Raw genomic sequence first — 25,408 nt, forward strand, 5'->3', positions numbered from 1 at the left:
GTTAATAGGGAGGAAAAGCGGCAGGTCCCAGTGAGAACTGGGACACGGAAGATAAATGGACGACTCCAGCAAACTGCCCGAAGAAGAAAGTTGCCATAAAAGAGGACCAGAAGGGAGGGAAGCACAGAACCCTGCTCCCCTCCCCCGCCCACAAAGTCAGCACTCTCCGACCGGCAGAGAGGAGGGAAACAACAAACCAAAACGGCCAACAAGAAAAACGGACACAGCAAGCGGGACTGTGAGTGGAAAGGAACTATTGCAGCCACCACACCCCGTGAACGGGAGCTGAGGCGAACCCTGCAGGATTCGCCGCGGCGGTGAGCGAACGGCTCCGGGCCCATTAGAGAAGAACAAAGACCCCGGGAGACGGGCACACAGCCGGGCTGCCGGTAAGCTTGCGCGGAAAGTGGCACGCTCGGCGCGCTTGAAAAGCAAGTGCAGACCAGGATCGCGGCTGCCCAGGTCCCCGCGCCTGCGACCTAGGCTTGGGAGACCACCTAGGCTTGCGGGGAGACGCTCGGAGGTCCTCACTGAGGTGAAGGTCCCTCCCTGAGTAAGCAGGAACCAGGCGCCCAGGCACGGGAGCAGTGCAAAAGGCGCCATTCCCGCGCCACTGAACTGGGCTACAGCCCGCGTCCTGGAACTGAGGGCTTTGGAACTGAGACCCGGGGCACGAAATTAGGGGCGTGGGTTCCCCACGACGGTGGGGCACAAGGCAGACACAGCACCCCAAAGCCGTTGAGGTGTACCCTACCATCCCCGCTCTGCTCCCTGTCCCACGGGGTGGAAAATCAGCTCCCCAAGGGCTCTAGGAGAGATCTCTGGCGCCACCTAGCGACTTGAAGCCAGCACAGGCTCCTGAAGGAGCTAGTGGCCAGCTGGGGAGTTAGCCCACACCCGGCCCCTTCCGAACAAGTAGTCTGAGCCCACAGGGAGAGCGAGCACCCACAGCCAGGGCAGACCAGGCACGCAGAAGAGTGTGCCTGACACCGTACGCGCAGGGAGTGTGTCCCACATCACCATTTTAGAACAGGGACATTTCTTCAGTAAAGACTACCTGCAGAAGGCTTCCTCAGGAGCCAGAGGTGAGCGGGGGAAGTTCGCCCACGCCAGACCCCCTCTGGCCTGCAGTCCAAGCCCAGAGGGGGAGCAGGAACCCACCGCCGGGGCAGACCAGGCGCACAGGGGAGTGTGTCCCCACATCGACATTTTAGGACAGGGACCTTTCTCCAATAAAGACTGCTTGAAACTGACAGATGACTCCTGGAGGAACCAGAGGGGAGCAGAGAAGCTCACCCAAGATGCCGGCCAGTCCCAACTACACAGTGTCCCAACGCATACGGCAAATTAGAAAACAGACAGTAGGGAGGAGAAGAACCACACGCAACCTAGCAACTCTCCAGAGAAAAAGCACACCACAAAAAGAAAACCAGCCCCCAGATTGCAACGACAGTAACTTGGAAGAACTTCTGAGCCTTCCAGAAAGAGAATTTAAAATTGCCGTGATTAAAAAACTGACAGAAGTCATAAAGGAAAACAATGATAAGGGAAAAATAATCAACGATCAGAAGAATGAAATTGAGTCCCTAAAGAGGGAAGTAAAAGAAATGCAGGAGATCAAAGAATTAGTGGAAGAACTAAAGAATTCTGGGAAAAGCAATGAAAGCAGAATTGATGAAATGGAAGAACGAATAAGTGCTCTTGAAGACACAGAAATAAAAAGAACCAAAACAGAAAAGGAAAGAGAAGTACGAAGGAAAAAGAATGAAGAAAGACTTCGGGAACTATCTGACTCCATGAGGAAAGGAAATATAAGAGTTATAGGAATACCAGAAGGAGAGGAGAGAGAAGTAGGAACAGAGAAAATATTCAAAGAGATAATTGAAGAGAACTTCCCAAATGTGAAGAAGGAGCTGAAAATTGATATACAAGAAGCAAGAAGAACACCAAACTTCCACGACGAAAGAAAAAATACAGCAAGACACATAATAGTAAAGCTCCCAAGAATCCAGGACAAGGAAAAAATAATGAAGCTGGCAAGAGGGAAGAAACAGATAACATTCAAAGGAAAGCCAATCAGGCTGACATCAGACTTCTCCGAAGAAACACTACGGGCAAGGAGAGAGTGGAGGGACATAGTCAACAGACTCCAAGAAAACAGATGCCAACCAAGAATACTCTATCCCGCAAAGCTCTCCTTCCTCTTTGAAGAAAGAATATGGACCTTCCCAGACAAAGAGAAACTCCGGAATTTCATTGCAACTAAACCCCCACTCCAAAAAATACTACAAGGAGTCCTAAAGCCAGAACCTCAGAGGGACGAATAACAATGAAAGAAGGCCAAAAAAAAAAAAAAGTTATTAAAAGAATAAATAAATAAAATCAAAGGAAAGACAAACACAATGGCAAATACAGATGTTAACATATCAATATTAACTCTAAATGTAAATGGACTAAACTCTTCAATAAAAAGACACAGAGTTGCAGCCTGGATTAAGAAACAAAACCCAACCTTTTGCTGTCTCCAGGAAACACATTTAGCTACAAAAGATAAAAATAGGCTCAAAGTTAAAGGATGGAAAACAATCCTACAAGCAAATGGACCAAAAAAGAAAGCAGGAACAGCTATACTTATATCAGGTAAAACAGATTTCAAACTCAAAAAGATAAAAAGAGACCCCAATGGTCACTACATTATGATCAAGGGGACAATACTTCAAGAAGAAATAACACTCATTAACATATACGCACCAAACGAAGGAGCACCAAAATATATCAGACAACTGTTGTCCTCTCTGAAAACAGACATCAGAGAAAACACATACGTAGTGGGAGACTTCAACACACCACTATCAACAATGGATAGATCAACAAGACAAAAAATAAGTAAAGAAACCAAAGCTCTAAATAAGGACCTAGAGCAATTGGGCTTAACAGACATCTATAGAACACTAAACCCCAAAAAAACGGAGTACACATTTTTCTCAAGCGCACACGGATCATTCTCCAGGATCGATCACATACTGGGGCACAAGACAAACATCAACAGATACACCAAGATTGAAATCATATCAACCATCTTTTCTGACCATGAAGGCATCAAACTAGAAATAAACCATAAAAAGAAGGCAAGGAACTTTCCTACCTCATGGAGATTAAAAACCACACTACTGGAAGACCACTGGACTAATGAGGAGATCAAAGAAGAAATTAAAAAATTTTTTGAAATGAACGACAAGGAGGACACCAATATCCTAAATGTATGGGATGCAGCAAAAGCAGTAATAAGAGGAAAATATATAGCAATAGAAGCTCACATCAAGAAACAAGAAAGAACTCAAAGAAACAACCTAATCTCGAAGCTCAAAGATCTAGAAAAAGAACAACAAAAAAACCCCAAAACCAGTAGAAGAAAAGAAATAATAAAAACCAAAGCAGAAATAAATGAAATTGAAACTAAAAAAACAATCCAAAAGATCAATGAAACCAAGAGCTGGTTCTTTGAAAAAATCAATAAAATAGACAAACCCCTAGCCAGGCTCACAAAGGAGAAAAGGGAGAAAGCACAAATAAACAGGATCATCAATGAAAGAGGAGAAATCACAACGGACACAGCAGAAATCAAAATAATAATCAGTAACTACTATGAACAGTTATATGGAAACAAGTTTAACAATCTAGAGGAGATGGACAAATTCCTACAACTCTACAATCACCCAAAGCTAGATAAAGAAGAAATAGAACACCTAAACAGACCAATTACAATTAGCGAAATTGAAATGGTAATCAAAAACCTCCCCAAAAACAAAAGCCCAGGACCTGATGGATTTACAAATGAATTCTACCAAACATTCAGAGACGAATTAGTGCCTATCCTTCACAAACTCTTCCAAAAAATTGAGAAGGAAGGGACAATACCAAACACGTTCTATGAAGCCAACATTACACTAATACCAAAACCGAACAAGGACAACACAAAAAAGGAAAACTACAGGCCAATCTCCCTAATGAACACTGATGCAAAAATCCTCAATAAAATTTTAGCCATCAGAACACTAATGAACACTGATGCAAAAATCCTCAATAAAATTTTAGCCATCAGAATCCAACAATGTATCCATAAGATAATTCACCACGACCAAGTAGGATTCATTCCAGGGGCACAAGGATGGTTTAACATCCGAAAATCAATCAACGTTATCCAACACATCAACAAAAAGAAATATAAAAACCATATGATAATATCAATAGATGCTGAGAAAGCTTTCGACAAAGTGCAACACCCATTCATGATAAAAGCCCTTGAAATTCTTGGGATACAAGGAACATACCTCAACATCATAAAGGCCATCTATGACAAGCCAACAGCCAGTATCATTCTCAATGGTGAAAAGCTGAAAGCAATTCCATTAAGATCTGGAACAAGACAAGGATGTCCACTCTCACCACTGCTTTTCAATATAATACTGGAAGTCCTAGCCAGGGCAATAAGACAAGAGAAAGACATCCAAGGAATCCAAATAGGAAAAGAAGAAGTCAAACTATCACTATTTGCAGACGATATGATATTATACATAGAGAACCCCAAAAACTCCACAGAAAAGCTAATTCAACTCATCAATCAGTTCAGTAAAGTGGCAGGATACAAAATCAACACGCAAAAGTCAGTAGCCTTCCTATACACAAACAATAAATCTGAAGAAGAAGAAATCAAAAAAACCATCCCTTTTGTTATTGAAACAAAAAAAATCAAATATTTGGGAATAAATCTAACAAAAGAGGTAAAGGACCTATACAAAGAAAACTATAAAACACTGTTAAAAGAAATAGAAGAAGACACAAAGAAATGGAGAGACATCCCCTGCTCGTGGATTGGAAGAATAAACATTATTAAAATGGCCATCCTTCCAAAAGCAATATACAGATTCAATGCTATTCCAATCAAAATCTCAATGTCATTCTTCAAAGAAATAGAACAATTATTGATGAAATTCATATGGAATCATAAAAAACCCCGAATAGCCAAAGCTCTCCTGAAAAAAAAAGAAGGGAATGGAGGCATTACACTCCCAGACTTCAAACTATACTACAAAGCCATAATCATCAAAACTGCATGGTATTGGAACAAGAACAGACATACAGACCAATGGAATCGAATAGAAAATCCAGAAATAAACCCACAGATTTATGGTCAACTAATCTTTGACAAAGGAGCAAAGACTATGCATTGGAGCAAAGAAAGTTTGTTCAATAAATGGTGCTGGGAAAACTGGGTCGCTACATGCAAAAGAATGAAGCTTGACCACTACCTCACACCATACACAAAAATCAACTCAAAATGGATTAAAGAACTAGACATAAGACCTGAAACCATAAAATATATAGAAGGAAATATAGGCGAAACACTACGTGATTTGCACATCAAAGACATCTTTACAAACACATCACCCAAAGCAGTGATAGTGAAGGCAAAGATAAACAGCTGGGACTACATCAAATTAAAGAGCTTCTGCACAGCAAAAGAGACAATAACAAAAACAAAGAGAAACCCCACCAACTGGGAGAACATTTTTGCACCCAACACTAATGATAAAGGACTGATCACAAAAATCTGCAAAGAGCTGATGAGACTCAACAACAACAAAGAAAATAATCCGGTCAAAAAATGGGCAGAAGAGCTAAAAAGAAACTTCTCTGAAGAAGAAATGCAAATGGCCAACAGGCATATGAAAAAATGTTCAACATCACTTGCCATCAGGGAAATGCAAATCAAAACTACCATGAGATACCATCTTACACCAGTGAGAATGGCACATATTAAAAAAACTAGCAACAACAAATGCTGGCGAGGGTGTGGAGAAAAAGGAACTCTTCTACACTGTTGGTGGGAGTGCAAACTGGTCCAACCACTGTGGAAAGCTGTGTGGAGATTTCTGGACCTACTAAACATAGAGCTTCCATATGATCCAGCAATTCCACTCCTAGGTATTTACCCAAAGGACACAGAAACATCAATTCCAAAGAACACCTGCACCCCTATGTTTATAGCAGCACTGTTTACAATAGCTAAGCTTTGGAAACAACCCAAATGCCCAAAAATAGATGACTGGATCAAGAAGATGTGGTACATATATACCATGGAATATTACTCAGCATTCAAAAAAGATAAACACATGCAATTTGCAGCAACATGGATGGCGCTGGAAGGGATCATGCTCAGCGAAATAAGCCAAAAAGAAAAAGAAAAATACCGGATGGTCTCACTCATAGCAGGAATCTAGAAAACTTAAATAAGGGACCAGGAAAATGAATAACTATAAGAAAGTGAAAATCAAAATGAACAAAAAACTATGAACCAGAGACACTTTTAGGGGGGCGGGGGCGGGAGGGGAGGGATTGGGGTCAGAATGTGGGGGCTGCAATTGTATGGGGAATATAACAATAAAATTAAAAAAAAAAAAAAAAAGAAAATATATGTGGCTCTGATGCCCATCTCTCTCTTCTTCTAACATGAAACAATGGCAAAAAGAAAATATATCAAAATGACAAATATAAATGAAATTATGATGTTCAAATTCTCATTATACGATGGTGATTGTGCCAGAAAAAACTCCCACCTGATGCCACCCCCCCCAAACCAGAAAGGACTCTATATAACTAATACATAAATGTGTGTGTATATACACACAAATATATAAGAATTTACTGCATTCTGTTCTGTACCTTCCATTTCTCATTCTATATGTTTAACATCTTTGGCATGAAATTATTTCTAAAATTCAGAAAGCCATTAGCTAAATTAATGGCAAAATTAACTCTAAAAATAGGGCACAGAAAGGAACAAATAAAAATAGAAGTCAATGTTAGAGAGCATGGGTAGCATTAGCAAAGAGCACACACATACCTCAGCCCTTTCTTGGAAAGTGGACAGGTTTGTGTGGGATGGTTCCGCTGCTTGATGCAACTTCTTATGAAGTTCATCCATTTTCTGTTTTAGTAGCTGTTCTTCAAAAGCGTTTGCTTCTTTTCTTTTCATATAATGTTTGTCTTCATTTACTTTAGGGAAGATAAAAAAGTGGTTTTCATGTACAGTTTTAACTCAGGTCATCAGAGGAATATACACAAAATAAGTAAAAGGTTTGTTTTAGGATGGCAATTTTTTCCCCTAGTCTTTTCCATGTATATTAGGGTATTAGAACTAAAATATGTATTTAAATTATTTAATTATGGCTACTTTTCTATTTGGGCCACATAAGTAAAAAAATTGTACATGTTGATTTTTTGTACATGCTGATTAACAAAAATACTTTAGTAATAGCACAAAGATACAAAGCTCTTCTTGTAAAGCAATCATGACTGTGCATTTCATTTGGACATGGACCTTTTTTAAAAGATATAAATGTCTCAGTGCTGTCGATGAAGAAACAAGAATAAAATGCACCGGAAATGTCAGTGCATCAAGTACACTGTAGTTAGTTCCACTTGTGGTGATGTCTGACATAACCCTATCCCACATAAATCAAATCATCTGAATATTCCACATGTGCATGGCACAAAACGGACCCTTTGTAAGGGTTAGAAGACAATTTTCTCAGTTATTGGCTGAATGAGAAGTAATGCACAAAAAAGAAAGAAAGGCACAAAAAAGAAAGAGTTACTACATTTCAAATAACTCAGGTGGTCTAAAGGCCCCAAGTAGAAGAAATTTTTATTGTCCTCTGTCTAAGGTCCATGCTGTTATAGCAAAGGTAAATGCAAATGCTGTATTTTTTTTTTACAGATGCAGCATTAACATTCAGCTTTTCTTGTGAGGCACAAAACTTGTTCCACTATTTAGCCATAAATAACATGGCACTTTGATCAGAGGATTCCTTCTTAAGCTCTTATTTGTAATAGTTGCAGATCTGAGATAATCAGCTTCTCAACTCTCTCAATTAAGTCCCTAACTTAATTCTTTCACAATACAAGTATCTGACACAGAGGTTTAAAATTGCTATATACAGACATTTAAACCCATGCGGATAGGATGAGCTGGAAATGTTTTTGCAGGTTTTTTCCAGCATAGTCAGTTATCTGTTAAAAAATATAACTACTCAGAGATGAAAGTTATGTTAAATGACATCAGAATATCTCATATGATAGGCTTGCAAGTACCCCATTGCTCATGCTTTCTCCGTTGATTGTATTTCTGGGCCCTCAGTTCTTCAAAGGAAAATTCTGATTCTCCACGAATAAGCTTCTCCTTGCAGTACATAACAACCTGCTGAACATCGTCTTTGGCTGTCAAAGATGGGTGTGCAGAATATCCTGATTTAGAAATCATGATCACCCTTTGTTCCCTATAATCGGGGGAAATGCATTATTAACAACAGTGACTGAGACAATTCTTGAAGGAAAGTAATTACAAGATTAATGCATTTATTATACTTACTTATTAGACTCTTTAGGACAAGTTGAAGAAAGCATTCCAGAAAGTTCTGAACCCTGAAAGGGCAGAAAAGTATAAACATTCACTTATCTGAAAAGAAACCATCACTTAAATTACTTCACAAAGCAATATGAAAATGCTTAAGGGCCCTCTTATTATCAGGTAAATTTATCTCCTCTTAAGTTACAATTAATATGTGAAGCTCTAGTTTGTACTCTTAATCTGATGACAACTTTTTCAACTAAAAAATCTAATAAGAAGGGGATTTTTAAAAAATTATCTAATTAGTAGTAGAGAAGGGTCCTCATTTCCCTTCTATTTGTGGTCTAGAAGCCAGGCTACAGTGTGTTATGGGATTGAAATTCCAAATGGCTATATTAAAAAACATATCATTAAAAGTTTCTTCTAGTACTGATCTACTCTCAGAAATTTCCTGTGCTGGCATTCATTCACTAAACAAATATTTTTTGAACACCCTATGTGAGCAAGGACCTGGGACTGTGACCATATATAAGACCATCTCGCTAGACAGTGGGGGAAAGAAATAGCAACGAGACTGCCAAGCATGTATAGGATGTAAGTGCTTATTCTACTACCAGAAATGTGTTACATTTATAAAACTTGCACATGTGCAACAAGAAAAAGGCATTTCCGTGGAGTCAGCTTAAAGGAGCACTTTAGCAAACTTTGAAAGAGCAACTGTACTATGAAGAGGAAAGATGCTGGGACACAAGACTGAGGGACAGAGACTTGAGCATCAGGGAAGAAGAGATCTCAGCAGGGCAAAAATCTCCAGCAGGATGAAAGCATTGCCACGACAGGGAAGGACGCAGTCACATTTACTGGTTGGAGGTAGAAAATGAACAGGTGTCACCTGAGGCCTTCGGTTGTTGCATTGAAAGAGTATTTCACCAACTGCTGAGGGAGATGTTAGAGGGAGCTAGGTTTCCAGCGTGAGAAAAGCAAAGTCTGAAAACATTATGAGAAACATAAGAGATATAGAAAACATAAAGAGTAAACTGGGAAAATGGAAATATGTTTGCCTGGGAGTTGTAAAGCCTTGCTCAGCTTCCAGCTTCCAGCATTCATCTGCTCCTTCATTTCATTCATTTGAAGCTCTGAGTATTTTAAGCAGAGCTGAGGTTCCTCCAGGTAGATGTGAGACAAGGAAGGGACTCCTGGGCAGAGTGACAGAGGCCAGCAAAGTGACAGAGGCCAGCAAAACAAAGGAAAAGTAAACGTGTTGGAGGAGGAAGTGAAGACAGGAGCTTGCAAGGCAGGGGTCCAGAAAAACACAGGATGTTATGGTCAGAAAAAGTTATTTAAATTTAATATTTGAGCTTTTCACCATCACAGCAGCCACTGTAAAGCAGCAGCTTTAAAGCTTTAAAGCTTTACAGCACTTTACAGCCACTGTAAAGCAGCAGCCATGGCTGTGCACTACCCCATGTTCATGGCCCAACAAGGGCCCAAGGTGACCAAGACTCCAGCAAGCTGAGTCATAGCCACCAACCCTGCCAGCACAGCACCAAGCACCCCAAGGTTGTGCAGGACATGATCTGGGAAGTGTGCGCCCCTTAGAGTAGTGCACATGGTGTTGCTCAACGTCTCCAAGGGTAAGTAGGCCCTTAAGTTCTTCAAGAAAAGGGTGAGGATACACATCCGTGCCAAGAGGAAGAAAGAGAAGTTGAGCAAGGTCCTGGCTGCCATGAGGAAGGCAGCTGCCAGAAAAGACTGTGCTTTCCAACCCTCCCCTCCACCCTGAACACCAATATGCATAATAAAATCTTCTCAGAGAAAAAAAATAATATTTGAGTAGTGGGAGAATACAACCGACCCAGAAAGCAGTCATAGGCCTAAGTGGCTGACATCAAAGTTAGCCAGGGAGGGCCTCCCTGGTGGTGCAAGGGGTTAAGCACAGCACTATGATGTGATCTGCAGCCTCTGCAGCATGAGTTCGATAGCCAGCCGGCTGGAGAGAAAACCACATGGCACAGCAGACCTCTCTTGTCTCGCTTGCTGCTCACCTCAGCAGTGTATTTCAGTCAGTCTGCCTGTTCTGTTCCCCACTCTGTCTCTGGTGAATCCGCTCCCCCCCCCGCCCCTCCCTCCCCACCGCATCTCTGGCTTGTACCCATAAGTACATAAATCTTAAAAAAAAAAAGACAAAGTTAGCCAGTGAAAATAAAGTCAAAGAAATGAGAAGCCAAAGTGGATATGGAAAGCAGCTGGAGAAGTTTCAATATCATTGTTAGTTTCCACACAACCTAGATATATTATTATTACCTGAGTCTTAGAAACACAGGCTGGATTATTTCTTGGATTTGATTTTGATGTCATCATTTGGTTTACAGTCTGAGAGTCATGCAGAGCTTCTGAGGTTCTAGCTATGGGAGCTTAGGTATGGCGGAGAAAATGAAAAAAAAAGGAGATAAAGGTAAAATCATCTTAGATCAAATTATTACAAATCCATGCCCTGATCTTTCAATAAGTAGCATAAGAAATAAATCAACTCAGTCACACTGTCTCAGGAAATATAACTAAAACACTTTCTAGATAAGAAAATTATTATTGAGATAATAATAATCAATTCAAAGTACCCAAGACCTGAAAGAAATGTAAAATCTTATTTTAACCAACAGGATAGACAATAATTATTGATGAAATATAACCTTTATTTCTAAGAACAAAAACATTTCTTTAAAGTTTTCATTAAATACTTTTGATCCAATTCAGAACAGATAGACTGAGATACATACTTTCTTCTATTTTGGGAAATTTTGATTTATTTTTTAAAATTCTAAATATACAGGGCCTCCCTAGTGGAGAAAGGGATTAAGACACAACTATGAAATGATCTGCAGCCACTGCAGCACAAGTTTGATCCCCAGCCAGGGAGCTACGCACATGGTAAGGCAGACCTCTCCTGTCTCACCCGCTGGTCCCCTCAGCAGTGTAGTTCTGTCAATCTGCCTGTTCTGTTCCCTGCTCTGTCTCTGGTGAATCCTCTCACCCCCCACACCTCTGGCCTGTACCCCAGTTCTTATATGAATAAATAAATCTTAAAAAAAATTCTAAATATACAACAAAATCACAAGTTTTTCTTATAGGTCTGTTCTTTGAAAGTGCTATGATAGTCCCTTAGTAAGCATTTTTATTATCCTCAGGGTGACTTCCTCATTACCCAAGACAATGCAATCAATAAATATTGGAAGACTTTGTTTTTTGTAAAGGGGCAGAGGGAAAGGCAGTGCAAATCAGAGACTAAATTATTAACAATTTTGAAATTTTATAAATCATAATTTTACCTTGAACTGGCAAATGGGTTTCAGTGAGGCGTGCCTGAAATAACCTAAATGACAGTAGCAAAAGCAACAATATAGATTACAAACTTGTAGTTAAATACATATTTGTATTAAAGTTAAAGCTAAATATGATAGATAGCTTATTATAAACTAGTGAAGGCTGATAGCAAGAGAGAATGTTAAGTTGTATCTTTGAGTTGTTTCAAAATTTTAAAAAATGTGGCCTATCTTCATACCAATACACTTATATTATAAAATTTATAATTAGAAAAATTTTTCCTTTTGCCTAGTTTGTCAATAGCCCTCAAATTCACGTAATATACTTTCCTTCTATGCAGGTATCAAGTCTGCAAATGTTACAACATGGAGTGTTTCACCTTCTTATTTTTGACATTCTACACATCTGGAAATAATGAATGGTAGGAAAAAAAGTGAAAGTAGGAAAGTCACATGACTACAGCAAATAGCAAACATGTTAGTGTTCATGTGAGAGCTTCTTAACTATAGCTTTCATAGCACACATGCACATCAACCCAATCTGTCATGTAACATGCAACTGCCAGGTCTGACTTTTTGTGTAATATGGGCAAGCATGCATGGTATAGACTAAGAGCCATACAACCAAACTCAAGATCCTATGACTCTCCATTTAAACAAAGCAATGGCAAAACAACAAAAACTTGTATTAATGGACTAAAAACTTGGTGTCTTTAAAGAATTATACTTAATTTTGTTAGTTGTGAAAATGATGCAAGGTTTTGAAAGAAATCACCTTAGAGATTTTTAAGTTTGGGGATAAAATGTTTTGGTGTCTTACTTTAAATTGTTCAGCATAGGAAAAAAACATGTTTAAATGTTAATAATTATTAAAAGTAAATAGAGGGGGCCTCCCCGGTGGCGCAGCGGTTGAGCGCTGGGTTGAGAAGCTGCCTGCAGCCTCTGCAGCCGGTTCGATCCGCGGCTGCTCCCCGGCCACCGGAGGAGGGTCCCACATGGTGCGCAGACCTCTCCTGCCGCCCGCTGCTCCCCTCAGCAGTGTACTTCGGTCCTTCTGCCTGCTCTGCTCCCTGCTCTGGCTCTGGTGAATTCTCTCACCCTCCCGCGCTTCTGACTGTACCCAGTGCATGTATAAACCAAACAAACAAACAAATAATAAATAAATAAATAAATAAGACATGCCTCTAGAAAATTAAAAAAAAAAAAAAGTAAATAGAGGGCCTCCCCAGTGGCGCAGCGGTTGGGCGCTGGGCTGCAAAGCTGCCCGCAGCCTGTGTAGCGCCGGTTGGATCCCCAGCCACCAGCGAGGGTCCCACATGGCACGCAGACCCTTTTTGTCGTGCCCACCACTCCCCTCAGTAGTGTATTTCGTCAGTCTGCCTGTTCTGTTCCCCGCTCTGGCTCTGGTGAATTCTCTCACCCTCCTGTGCTTCTGACTGTACCCAGTGCTTGTATGAATAAATAAATAAATCTTTAAAAAAAAAAAGTAAATGGAGCTAATTTTTATTTTTTTTTAATGTATACTTGAAAATTCTAATAAAGGTTAGAAATCATGAGTACTGCAGCAAAGTTGAAAAGGATGAGATAGTAATTGCTGGCAAGGAGCACAGTGAGATATGCGATCTCATGTACTGCTAAGTGGGGAAACAGCAAAACATGGGCAGATCCTTTCAAGTAGGTGATTTGGTTATATGTAACACAAACCTTAAAAGTCCTCATATACCCATTGACTCAACAATTTCATTCTGAAAATCTATCAGAAAGAACTAGATAGGAAAATATGCTAGGAGATATTTTTATGATGAAGGAAAAAGACCTTGACACAAGCGACACTTGTGTGCAAAGTATGTTTACAATGTTACAACAAGCAGAGGAAAGAAAGGCAACAAAAATGCTGGAAGTTTTCCTGTTTCTTTAGTTTTCCATATATTTAAAATTCTCTAAATGAGGTGTACTTAATCACAGAAAAAGTACAAATTATAAAGAACATGACTGTTCATTAAGACAGTCATTATGAGGACCTCCCTGGTGGCGCAAGGGGTTAAGAAACAACCTATGAAGCAGTCCACAGCCTCTGCAGCACGAGTTCGATCCCCAGCCAGGGAGCTACCCACATGGTGCAGCAGACCTCTGCTGTCTCGCCCTCAGCAGTGTGTTTCAGTCAATCTGCCTGTTCTGTCCCCCACTCTGTCTCTGGTGAATCCTATCACCCTCCATACCTCTGGCCTGTACCCCAGTTCTTGCATAAATAAATAAATCAATAAATAAATCTTTAAAAAAAAAAAAAGATAGCCATTATGTTTTCTTTATAAAAGTCAGAAAGTTGGGAACAATGTTCAATTGAAGAATATTAAATTATGACCTAAATATGGGACAAATTTCATAATCAATTTATAAGTAATATAAAATTTCAAAATTACTTTGAAGTAGTATAAAGCTCAGCATATATAACAAGATATACTGTATAATTAACTGTTAAAATGCACAAATTGAGGCCAAAAGGTATTGAAGGACATGCACCAAAATATTAACAGTAATTTTCCTGGGCAGTTTCTTTTCCTTTATACTATTTGGTATTACCCACATTTTCAACAATGAGAAGAATTTCCCTATAAAGACAATGGTCCAATGTTTTAAAGCATAAATGTCACATTTCAAAGTAGGAAACACCACACAGAGTTTGACTTTCAACATACCTGTAATGCTGTTGCAGCAGCTCTCTAGGTTCAGCCTGGTTTTGAATTCCTCTCCGAAAAACAGCGCTGGCATGCTGCAGTTCTCCCTGGGCTTCCAGATGCCCAGCCCAGGCTACATACAGAGCAGACGACAGGGTCCCGATACCATGGTTGTAGAGAAACTCAAAATACTGATGCAAGTCACTGTTGCACTCAGCCTGCAGAAACCCAAAGCAGTCACATAAGAGCAAAGGAAGTGCTGTCAAGAATGCCATGTCCAGACAGCCCTCAGGGATCAGTTTTCATGGAGGCTTTAGGATGTCCTGTGCAGGGGAGGCCCTTTTGGGTCTCTGACTACAAATCTAAAAATTAAGCTTAGTCCTTTCCTTGATATTCCTTGTTCCCCAAATTAGCCACACTATTTTCCCAAGATAATGGGTTCTACAATAACCCATTATGTATATTGGGTATAGGCTTAACAACCCATTATGTATATTGGGTATAGGCTTAACAAGCTTTCCACACGATGCCTTATGGCCTAGTATTTTATAACTTTGTGAACAAATCCATGTCTACTCTATCCACTCCATTCCTGATTTTGTTAACAGAACTTTTGCCTCTAACTCCTTTTTCAAGATTAGAAAGACTCAACCTTTTAAAGCCTCACTTGAACCAAACTTCTCCTTTAAGTATTAAATTTTTAATTTCTCAAAGTTAATATTTTTTAACTATTCATAATGAATTTAACTTGCTCACAGAAACAAGTTCCTGGCACCGCTAGCTTGTCACCCCTTCTGCTAACACACTCCTCATCCAACAAAGCTTCTTTCAACTTAATTTTTTTCTACCTCACATTTTAACTTTTATAGACTTGATACACAGAAAATGAGTTTTAAAATTAAATCATTGAGTCTATAACACAGAAGTCAACAGGTTCTAAAATATACATCTCTGATCATATAGCTTTAAAAATTTATGACTGGAAATATAAGAAATTAAAATAAAAGGTGGTCTAAAATTATCTTAAAAAGCAACAGCATAACACAATTATAGATTTGATTATATATCTAAAAGTATATACATCTGAATGAAATACTTACAAATTTTAAGCAATAATTGATAAATCTTGGGTCATTGTGGTATCGCTTCTTATCTAAAAATTCCTTCATTAAATGTTCTAATAAAGTTGTCAAGTAATCTTTATTCTCAGGAAAATTCTCTTCTACCCACTGCATGTAACTAGAAAAATATGGATAATATTAATTTTCAGAGCTGCATATAATTTCTTTAAAGGAAAAAAGTAAGTTAAATGTTTACTTACTGTTCCCATTCACCAAGTGGATCATCACCCTTGTAGCTCTGCATGTGGGCTTCAAACATTCTAGAACAGAGGAAAATAAGCATATGCAATATTAAGGATAATCCGAAAAGCAAGATATATTTTATCTAATATTTCATTTATACCTCTTAAAATGGAAAGCTTAAAGATCAATTATATAAACATTAAAAGAAAACTCACTCAGAAGTGATCAGAAAACTCAGAGGCATCCATGTTTTTCTAGGAAAAAGTAAGATCCAAGGGCCTGAACTTAGTTCTGGAAAGAGGCAGCTGGGAAAGAGCTTTATCCCCAAGATCACTTGTGTTACTGCACTGTGCTTCATGACAGCACATCTGGCTGTTTTAAGGGCAAACAGTCATGGTCAGCTAATTATTCATAGCAGCAGACAGGAGGCAAGACAGAAGTGTCTGATTACAACAACTTGATTTGAGGATTTTGTTTTCTAAAGGTCAACACAAAAGCCAACCTTGGTCACACAGATGGTGAGGGAGGGATCACAATCAGGAGGGGCAGTGATCACAAGTAGACTGCTCTTCTTCCTAATGGTGGGATCAGCCATGACACTGACTCAGACCTCCCTTTGGTCCTCAGGTGGTTTGGCTGAGTTTGAGCTAGAAGATTTGAAGAGACCCTATGCATAAGTATGAGATAACCCAGGTAACACCAATAGGGATTTGCTTTGGAGCCTCAATGGAACACCAGCTCCCTCAGGAAGAACTCATGATGGCAGTGCTCAAAAATCAGGGATTATAGTGCCAAAGACTTGCTTGCTTCTACTTCTGCATACCCAACCACAGCTTAAAAAAAAAAAAAAATATATATATATATATATATATATATATATATATATTAATCAGATAAAGCAAAGTTCCAATGGGAACTCTGGTGCTAGTGGTGGTAAACAAAATGTAACATGTAAAACAATGTCAGGTGGCATTAAGCACATAGGAAAACAACAAACAAAACATGAAAAGCGTTAAGACTGTGATGAGATAGACAAAATGGTCAGGAAGGCCTGCCTCTCTAAGGGGGTGACAACATCTAGTTTGCATTTTAAAATTTACATTTTTTTCTTTCAAGTGAAGAAGGAGGTGGGGAATGAGACTAGAAGAAGGCAGCTAGTTAAGAAGCTACTGTAGAGTCCAGTGACAAGGTGCTGAGTTGGACTAGGATGGAAATGATACAAGGATGGAATTTGTAGTATTCTGGAGAAAGAATATGGGACTTGCTGATGGGATTGCTAACTGGGAGTGAGAGAGTCAAGCATAAAAAACTTACTATCAGTAGACTTATTATCTACCAAAATTTTGTATGGATTTAGTTTTGATCTAGCAAACCCACTTTTGGGAAACTAGAAGACAGTTATATCACTATATGTGCAAAATGCCATAAATAGAAAATTTTTCACTGTGGCACTATTTGTAAGCAAAAGATTGATAACAATCCAAGTATCCATCATTAAGGGACTTTTTAGATCATTTATGGTACATGAAATTTTAAGCAGCTGTTAAAAAGAATAAGAAAGAACACTCCCACATTTCAAACTATACTACAAAGCCATACTAATCAAAACTGCATGGTATTGGAACAAGACCAGACACACGGACCAATGGAACCAAATAGAAAATTCAGAAGTAAACCCACAGATTTATGGTCAACTAATCTTTGACAAAGGAGCAAAGAACGTGCACTAGAGCAAAGAAAGTTTGTTCAATAAATGGTGCTGGGAAAACTGGGTTGCTACATGCAAAAGAATGAAGCTTGACTACTACTTCACACCACGCACAAAAACTAACTCAAAATGGATTAAAGAGCTAGACATAAGACCTGAAACCATAAAATATATAGAAGGAAATATAGGTGAAACACGACATGACACACCTTAGTAACAAATTTAAAGACACATCACCCAAAGCAGTGATAACAAAGACAAAGATAAACAGCTGGGACTACATCAAATTAAAGAGCTTCTGTACAGCAAAAGAGAGAGTAACCAAAACAAAGAGACACCCCACTGATTGGGAGAAAATTTTTGCACACAGCACTAATGATAAAGGACTGACCACAAAAATCTACAAAGAGCTGACGAGACTCAATAAAAACAAAGAAAATAATCCTGTCAAAAAATGGGCAGAAGAGCTAAAAAGGAACTTCTCCAAAGAGGAAATGTGAATGGCCAACAGGCATATGAAAAAATGTTCAACATCACTTGTAATCAGGGAAATGCAAATCAAACCTACAATGAGATACCATCTTACACCAGTGAGATGGTGTAAAAAAACTAGCAACAACAAATTGATGATATTAAAAAAACTAGCAACAACAAATGTGGGCGAGGATGTGGAGAAAAAGGAACACTCCTGCACTGCTGGTGGGAGTGCAAACTGGTCCAACCACTATGGAGAGCTGTGTGGAGATTCCTCAACCTGTGAAAGATGGAGCTTCCATATGATCCAGCAATTCCACTCAGGTATTTACCCAGAGGACACAGAATCATTAATTCAAAAGGGCACCTGCACCCCTATTTATAGCAGCACTATTTACAATAGCTAAGCTATGGAAACAACCCAAATGCCCAAAAATAGATGACTGGATCAAGAAGACATGGTACATATACACAATGGAATATTACTCAGCAATCAAAAAAGATAAACTCATGCAATTTGCAGCAACATGGATGGAGCTGGAAGGGATCATGTTCAGCGAAATAAGCCAGAAAGAAAAAGAAAAATACCGGATGTTCTCACTCATAGCAGGAATTTAGAAAACCTAAATAACAGACCAGGAAAAAGACTAATTATAATAAAGTAAAATTATAACAAAGTAATAAAGTAAAAATCAAAATCAACAAGCAACTATAAACCAGAGACACAATGGGGAGGGTTGGGGTGGGGGAGGAAGGAGTAGAGTCAAAATAAGGAGGTTGAGAATTTTATGGGGAATATAGCCAAGTTGAAAATGTGTACATTGTGCAAAAATGAAAAATGATGTAAAAAAAAAATAAATATATAAACAAGACGAAACTCTCTAGTGATTATCTCTGTTCCTAATTGATTCACTGAGAGTAATGCAGTCCCTAAAGAGACCTGCACACCTATTTAGTGATTTGCAGGCAAAGATGTCTGGGAACAGGACTTCTCATGTTATTTTTTCTCCTTTAAAAATAAAAAAAAAAAGTAAAAAAGAGCTTTATGTATGGATAGAATCTCCAAGGGTAGTGTAAGCAAAATAAAAAAAGTGTATATGCTCTGTTAGATTGTATTTGAGATAAAGGCAAGAACTGTATACAAAAAGCACACAGGTATACATACATATTATGTATGTATTACAATATAACTTATAAAACACAAATGCATAGATATTAATATATTATTGCAATATATTTGCAAAAAGAAACACTTGAAAAATTTGAAAAAGTTACATGAGGGAATGGAAGAAAAGTATAGCTCTCAGTGAATATGTTTCTAAATCTTTTTAAAATCATTTAGATATATTATTTGGTTTAAAAAAATTTTAAATTCTAAATTTTGAGTCTCCTCACACCTGACAGCACAACAATCCTTACAATGTTAGAACCTTTCTCCCAAAATATATTTAACTGGAGGATGACAAAGGTAAACATTTCATATTTGATTACCAACCACATTTCCCAAGAAAAGTGGCCTAAATACACGATTACGTTAAAACTAAAACATGGAGATCACCAGAATAAAGCAGTCTTTAGAAAATCAAACAAGGTCAGAAATACTGAATTTCCCTTTTAAAATGGGCGAAAGCAAGCTTCTAACTGAAATCCTTTCAGATTTCACGATATTACACGATTAAGACTAAAGTAGTAAAGCAAACAGATTTTTGCTTTCAGTATACCTAATGCTATCTTTCCTCTGACCTCACAATAGAGTAGGATTTAGTAAAGCTCATCAGTTTTACTTCCTGTTTCAAAGAATTGACCTGTTTTAAGAGCTTTTGCAACAGCCTGGATAAATCAACTAAGTTATAAAGCAAAGGAGTGGAAAGTTTAAACACCGTTAGCAGTTTGGCATAAATGACAATAACCATCATTCTCCCCCTGCCCCTTAAAATGCCCATTATTCAGAGACTTAAAATGGATTGTGGGATGATGGATACGAGAGCAATTTTAAGTTTTCTCCCTACTATAGCAGAATTTTTTTTTTTTTACAATATGAATCTAAAGGTTTTTTGTTTTTTTTTTAATTTTTTTTAAGTTTTATTTGTTTATTTATTTATACAAGCACTAGGTACAGTCAGAAGCACGGGAGGGTGAGAGAATTCACCAGAGCCAGAGCGGGGAGCAGAGCAGGCAGAAGGACTGAAGCACACTGCTGAGGGGAGCAGCGGGCGGTCTGCACGCCATGTGGGACCCTCCTCCGGTGGCCGGGGAGCAGCCGGGGATGGAACCGGCGCCGCAGAGGCTGCGGGCAGCTTCGCAACCCAGCGCTCAACCGCTGCGCCACCAGGGAGGCCCTATAGCAGAATTTTTTAAGTAAGAGGCTTTGAAGGTTTTCCTTTCGTTTCTTTTTTCCTTTTAAAGTGTTTCATGAAACCTAGATTCCATGAAAATTTATGTTTAGGTTTTTGGTTGGGTTAGACTTTCCTTCCACAGCGGCGATCTGCCCCGAGTGGGTTGATCACAAATAAACAAGAGCTCGGAGGGCTTCACAATTGGCCCAAATTCTCCCAACTGACGCTGTGGCCACAGCCCGGCCGACGAGGGCCGGGGTCTCGGCGGAGAGCACCCCAAACACTAACGGCTCGTCGTTCTTTCCACCTTCCAGCCAGGGCCCCACGGCTATTGGGGGTGGGTGGGGTGAGGACAAACGCCAAAGCCCAGGAAAGGGGCAGGTCCCGGGCGGGGCGGGCCGGGCCGGGCCGGGCCCCCGCAAGCCGCGAGGCCGGAACCGGGGCACCCAGACATCTAGGCGGTCTGCAGCTCGCATCATGTCCCCGCCTTCCCCAGGACCCTCCGGACCGTCACTTACTGAAAGACATTTTCCGGGTTGTCCATGACACTAGGGCACCCGCCAGCAGCAAGGAGCAGCCGCCGATTCAAATCTCCCGCGCAGCCGCAGTCGCGCGATGAGCGTTTGCAAGCGCCTGGCCATTGGCCTCGGCTGCAGCCTCATTGGCCAATCGCCAGGGCCGTTGCCACGAGACCAAGTCCCGCCTACTTTGCGTAGAGAAGTAGCTCCTCCCCCTCCCGCAGAGTTGACCCCGAGCTCTGCTGACCCGCCCGAGTCGTGGGTTTCCGGGGGCGGCGCGGGGCGGCGGGCTGGGCTGGCTCGGCAGTGGGCACTTGGGTTTTATTTTAGCCGTCGCGTCTGCAGCTGGCTTTCAGTATCACCCGATTAAGGCATCGTCCCAGGGAAGCACTGCAGGAAAATAATGTCCAACTTGAGGTCCCCGAGGCAGAAACAATTTGTGGCTGGGCTCTTGGGTCCTGAGGGTCGCTCCTTTTCCACCACTTTGCTGAAATATATGAACCAAAATCATTATGGCTGTTTATGGAAAGAAGGGAAAGAATCCCGTTTGTTGGGGGAGACTGTCGGTGTTTAAGGCCGCAGAGTTTAGCGGGAAATACTGGCCTCAGGCTGGGGAGACAGGCTGCCAGGTGGGGTGAAACCTTTCCTGCTGGTAACCTCTCCTAGTTACTAGGTTACTAGGGTTACTAGGTTACTAGGGTCACCCTAGTTTACTAGGGTCCCCTCTCCTAATAACCGCAGTTTTCTGTTAGGCGTTCTCGCTATACGTAAAGAACCAGCCTATATTGCTTCTGTATATTGCTTATCGTGCTCAGCGAAATAAGCCAGAAAGAAAAAGAAAAATACCGGATGGTCTCACTCATAGCAGGAATCTAGAGAACTTAAATAAGGGACCAGGAAAATGAATAACTATAAGAAAGTGAAAATAAAAATCAACAAAAAACTATGAACCAGAGACACTCTATGGGGGGTGGGGGGCAGGGAGGGGAGGGATTGGGGTCAAAATAAGGGGGTTGTAATTGTATGGGGAATATATATATATTTTTTATTTTTTTTAAAGAGGCAAGCTTTATTTATTTATTTATTATTTATTTATACATACAAGCACTGGGTACAGTCAGAAGGGCGGGAGGGTGAGAGAATTCACCAGAGCCAGAGCAGGGAGCAGAGCAGGCAGAAGGACCGAAGTACACTGCTGAGGGGAGCAGCGGGCGGCAGGAGAGGTCTGCGCGCCATGTGGGACCCTCCTTCGGTGGTCAGGGAGCAGCCGGGGATCGAACCTTTGCTGCAGAGGCTGCAGGGAGCTTCGCAACCCAGAGCTCAACTGCTGCGCCACGGGGAGGCCCTGTATGGGGAATATAAAATTTAATAAAATTTAAATTAAATAAAATTAATAAAATAAATTAAATAAAATTTAAATTAAAAAAATAAAGAAGTTCACTTGGAAAAAAAAAAAAAAAAGAACCAGCCTATAGAATTGTAGTCTCAGATTCAAAATTATGTGGCAAAGAGGGAGTGATTCATCGATGACCCAGAGGAAAACCTAAGTGAGTTTTGATTTAGTGATTACCAAGAAGGGCGCGCTGGTAAGCACTTTCTGCTTGGTTTTGTAAATTAAACAGGGCAGATGAAAGTGATGGACTGGCACCTGTGGAGTCCTCTGATCTGAAATGCACTGTGGGTGCCCTGGTGCGAAAGAAGGTTCTCCTACCTCCCCTTGGCAATTAATATAAGAACCGAAGTCTGGATAAATTCTGTAATGCCAGCAAGAAAGCATTCAGCGTCTGTGAAACTAGAATGTTTGGAGAACAGATTCTCAGGAATCGTAAAGTTAAAAAATAGGTATCTTTATAAAGGCTTCTATATGCCTGAGAAGAAATATGTAATATACTGATACTTCCTATGTAAGTGTTGTGTAAATAGTCAGCCTTGTCTTCTCTGCCACTTGGTCTTTAATAACTTCCACTCTACCTCTCAAGGTAATTTCAAGAGCCACTTGACAATGCAAGTAAATACAAAGATTCATGTGATCACTGACCTTTTTATAGAGGTTGTGTGGCTGTTTTTGCTTTTGGGGCTCTCAAGTTAAATACCTTTAAAAAAATAGCTTCTGGAAATTCTGTTGTTCTGAGAGTCCAGAATTTCTTCTAGGTTTTGATCATTTGAACCTACACAAATACTCAATTTGTAGGGCTTATTACACAGAAGATGCACAAACTGGGGTCTTTAGACAATGTTACGTTCTGTTAACCATAACAGGAATTAACACATTTTTAGTTGCAACAACTCAAAATTTCAACGAGTCTAGAGTGGCTCTATTGGTCATCGGTTAACAAATGTTCATTGAAGGTCCATCATGTGCTAGATGCTACTGGATTTATGCCTGGTTTAATGTTTAACTCAAATCCTGTCTATAAGAAACTAGTGGTTTTATCTGGGAAGTGAAGAAACTAGACATAGAAAACTGAAGTTTCTATAGATGTGTATTAAAGACTAAAAGAGTGTTCAGGCTGTACCTACTAATCTCTCCAAAGTTCTTTACTTGATACAAATACAAATCAGTATATTAATTTTTAAATTAAATTTTATTTAACATTCACTTACAAAGCTACACAATTTGGGGGTTACTTCACACTTTGACATATGCACATACTACACACACCTACCACCAAAGCTTCAGTGCCATTATCTTATTGATTACCCTCTCTTTCTCCTCTCCCCTCCCTCTTTTTCCTCCTGTCTGATAACTGCCATGTTTTTCACAGAGCCTAAAAGTTATTTTTGCTGTGTTTTCCCAGTTTGTTTCCTTTGGTTATTTATGTTCCACAAATGAGTGAAATCCAGTAGTTGTCTTTCACTTTCAGACTTATTTCACTTGGTATAATCATCTCAAGGTCCATTCATATTGTCACAAGGGGCACAATTTCATCATTTTTAATAGCTGAATATTCCATTGAGAATATATATCATCATTTCTTTTTGTATTCATCCATCAATGGACATTCAGGTTGTTTCACAGATATTGTGAATAATGTCGCAATGAACGCGGAGTGCATAAATCTTTTCATATTAGTGTTTTTGTATTCAGATTAATATCTAGAAGTGGTATTGCCAGATCAAATGATATTTTCTTTTTTAATTTTTTTTAAAGATTTATTTTATTTATACAAGAACTGGGGTACAGACCAGATGCACGGGAGGGTGAGAGGATTCACCAGAGACAGAACCGGAAACAGAACAGGCAGACTGACGAAACACACTGCTGAGGGGAGCAGCGGGCAAGACACTAGAAGTCTGCTTACCATGTGGGTTGCTCCGAGGCCAGTGGGGATTGACCGGGCACTGCAAAGGCCATGTATAGCTTCGCAGCACTGCGCTCAACTGCCTGCGCCACCAGGGAGGCCCCTCCTTTTTTAATTTTTTAAGGAAACTCCATACTATTTTCCACAGAGGTTGCATCAGTTTACATTCCAACCAACAGTGAATACGAGTTTCTTTTTCTCACTGGCCAACACTTATGCCAGTCTCTTTCAAATCAATATATTTTACCAGGCAGCAGGAAGAGAAATGAAGAAGTCTAAGAACACTTTCAGATCAAATATTACACAACCCTTCAAAGCAAATATGGTATGTGTGAATTCGCATCCATGAACTTGTATGTGCACAGCCCACAACCCCACCCTCCAGGGATAGGTGGGGAATTCAATCTCAGGCATCATATTAGCTTTCTCTTCTACCCCCGCCCTGTTACCCAGTGCTATACAAAGGGGAATTAAGGGTTGTCTAGTGTTTGTTATAAAGTGTTCCTAGACTCACAAGGAAAGATATTGTCTTTCTTTGCCCCAAGCCCATATTGCCCGAGTTTCTCCACTTACTAGCAGTGTAGCTTTGTTTGAGACACTAGTCCATTCTTTGTGTGATTATTTTTGAAATGGCATGCATTGTCTAGCCTGAAGATAGTCCTGAGGTCAAAATATGGGAACTTTTGCCTTGGCTTCACCTTACTGGCTATGTAGTCTTAGTCCAGTTAATCTTAGTGAAACAGCTTCCGTGTATAGGATCAAGACAAAAATACTAAAGTTACATAGTTGTTGTGGTAGAAAAATTGAACAATATGTGCAGTATTAACTTGTAAGACATTAACACATAATGATGTAATTGTTGCTAAATTGTAATATTAAAGTGACTGGATATCTTGCATTAGAGTGACAGAAGCATATATGGGCTAATAGTTTCTCAAACTAAAGACTTTTGTAGAATTAAGGTTGTGAAAGAGAAGTGGCAAGGGTAGAAACTGTGAAATAGATACTGCACTTAGTCTAGAGGTGTTAAGTCTGAGGCAGGACTTCTGGAATGAAAATATGAGGAGGAAATTGTCAGAATCTCCTCTGAGAAAAACAGCCATTTCACTGGGCTAAGATGAAAAATAAGCAAAAGCAGCCAAAGTTTTCCCATTGCAAACTATGCCTGTTTACGAAGTGACAACATAAAGGAAAGCAGTGTTTTTTGGCTTCCTTGTCCACATACCACCTATTGGCCCCAGGGTTCCATGGGAGTCAGACAGTGTCCAGTGGGATGGCAGTGGGAGATCACATGGGAGAAAACCCTCAGGATTCCTGGACACATTGGCAAGATAGGAAGGAGGGGCTTAATAAGTGACTAA

The 25,408-nt window shown here is 39.9% G+C and overlaps 1 protein-coding gene across 1 annotated transcript in view; it reads right to left on the minus strand.

Annotated features, from left to right (window-relative positions):
- BUB1 (BUB1 mitotic checkpoint serine/threonine kinase) overlaps positions 1-20,771 on the minus strand; it is a gene marked incomplete at both ends in the record, with an annotated part of 42,329 nt that extends 21,558 nt beyond the window's left edge. Inside the window, 9 exons of the mRNA XM_084235451.1 lie at positions 6,905-7,056; positions 8,155-8,339; positions 8,432-8,484; positions 10,715-10,815; positions 11,737-11,780; positions 14,427-14,623; positions 15,506-15,644; positions 15,727-15,786; positions 20,746-20,771. Coding sequence (XP_084091577.1) covers positions 6,905-7,056; positions 8,155-8,339; positions 8,432-8,484; positions 10,715-10,815; positions 11,737-11,780; positions 14,427-14,623; positions 15,506-15,644; positions 15,727-15,786; positions 20,746-20,771 — 957 coding nt within the window. The remainder of the gene's footprint in view (positions 1-6,904; positions 7,057-8,154; positions 8,340-8,431; positions 8,485-10,714; positions 10,816-11,736; positions 11,781-14,426; positions 14,624-15,505; positions 15,645-15,726; positions 15,787-20,745) is intronic.
- Between the last annotated feature and the right edge of the window lie 4,637 nt (positions 20,772-25,408).

This window comes from Talpa europaea, assembly GCF_964194135.1.
Source record: "Talpa europaea genome assembly, chromosome: 6".
Lineage (NCBI taxonomy): Eukaryota > Metazoa > Chordata > Mammalia > Eulipotyphla > Talpidae > Talpa > Talpa europaea.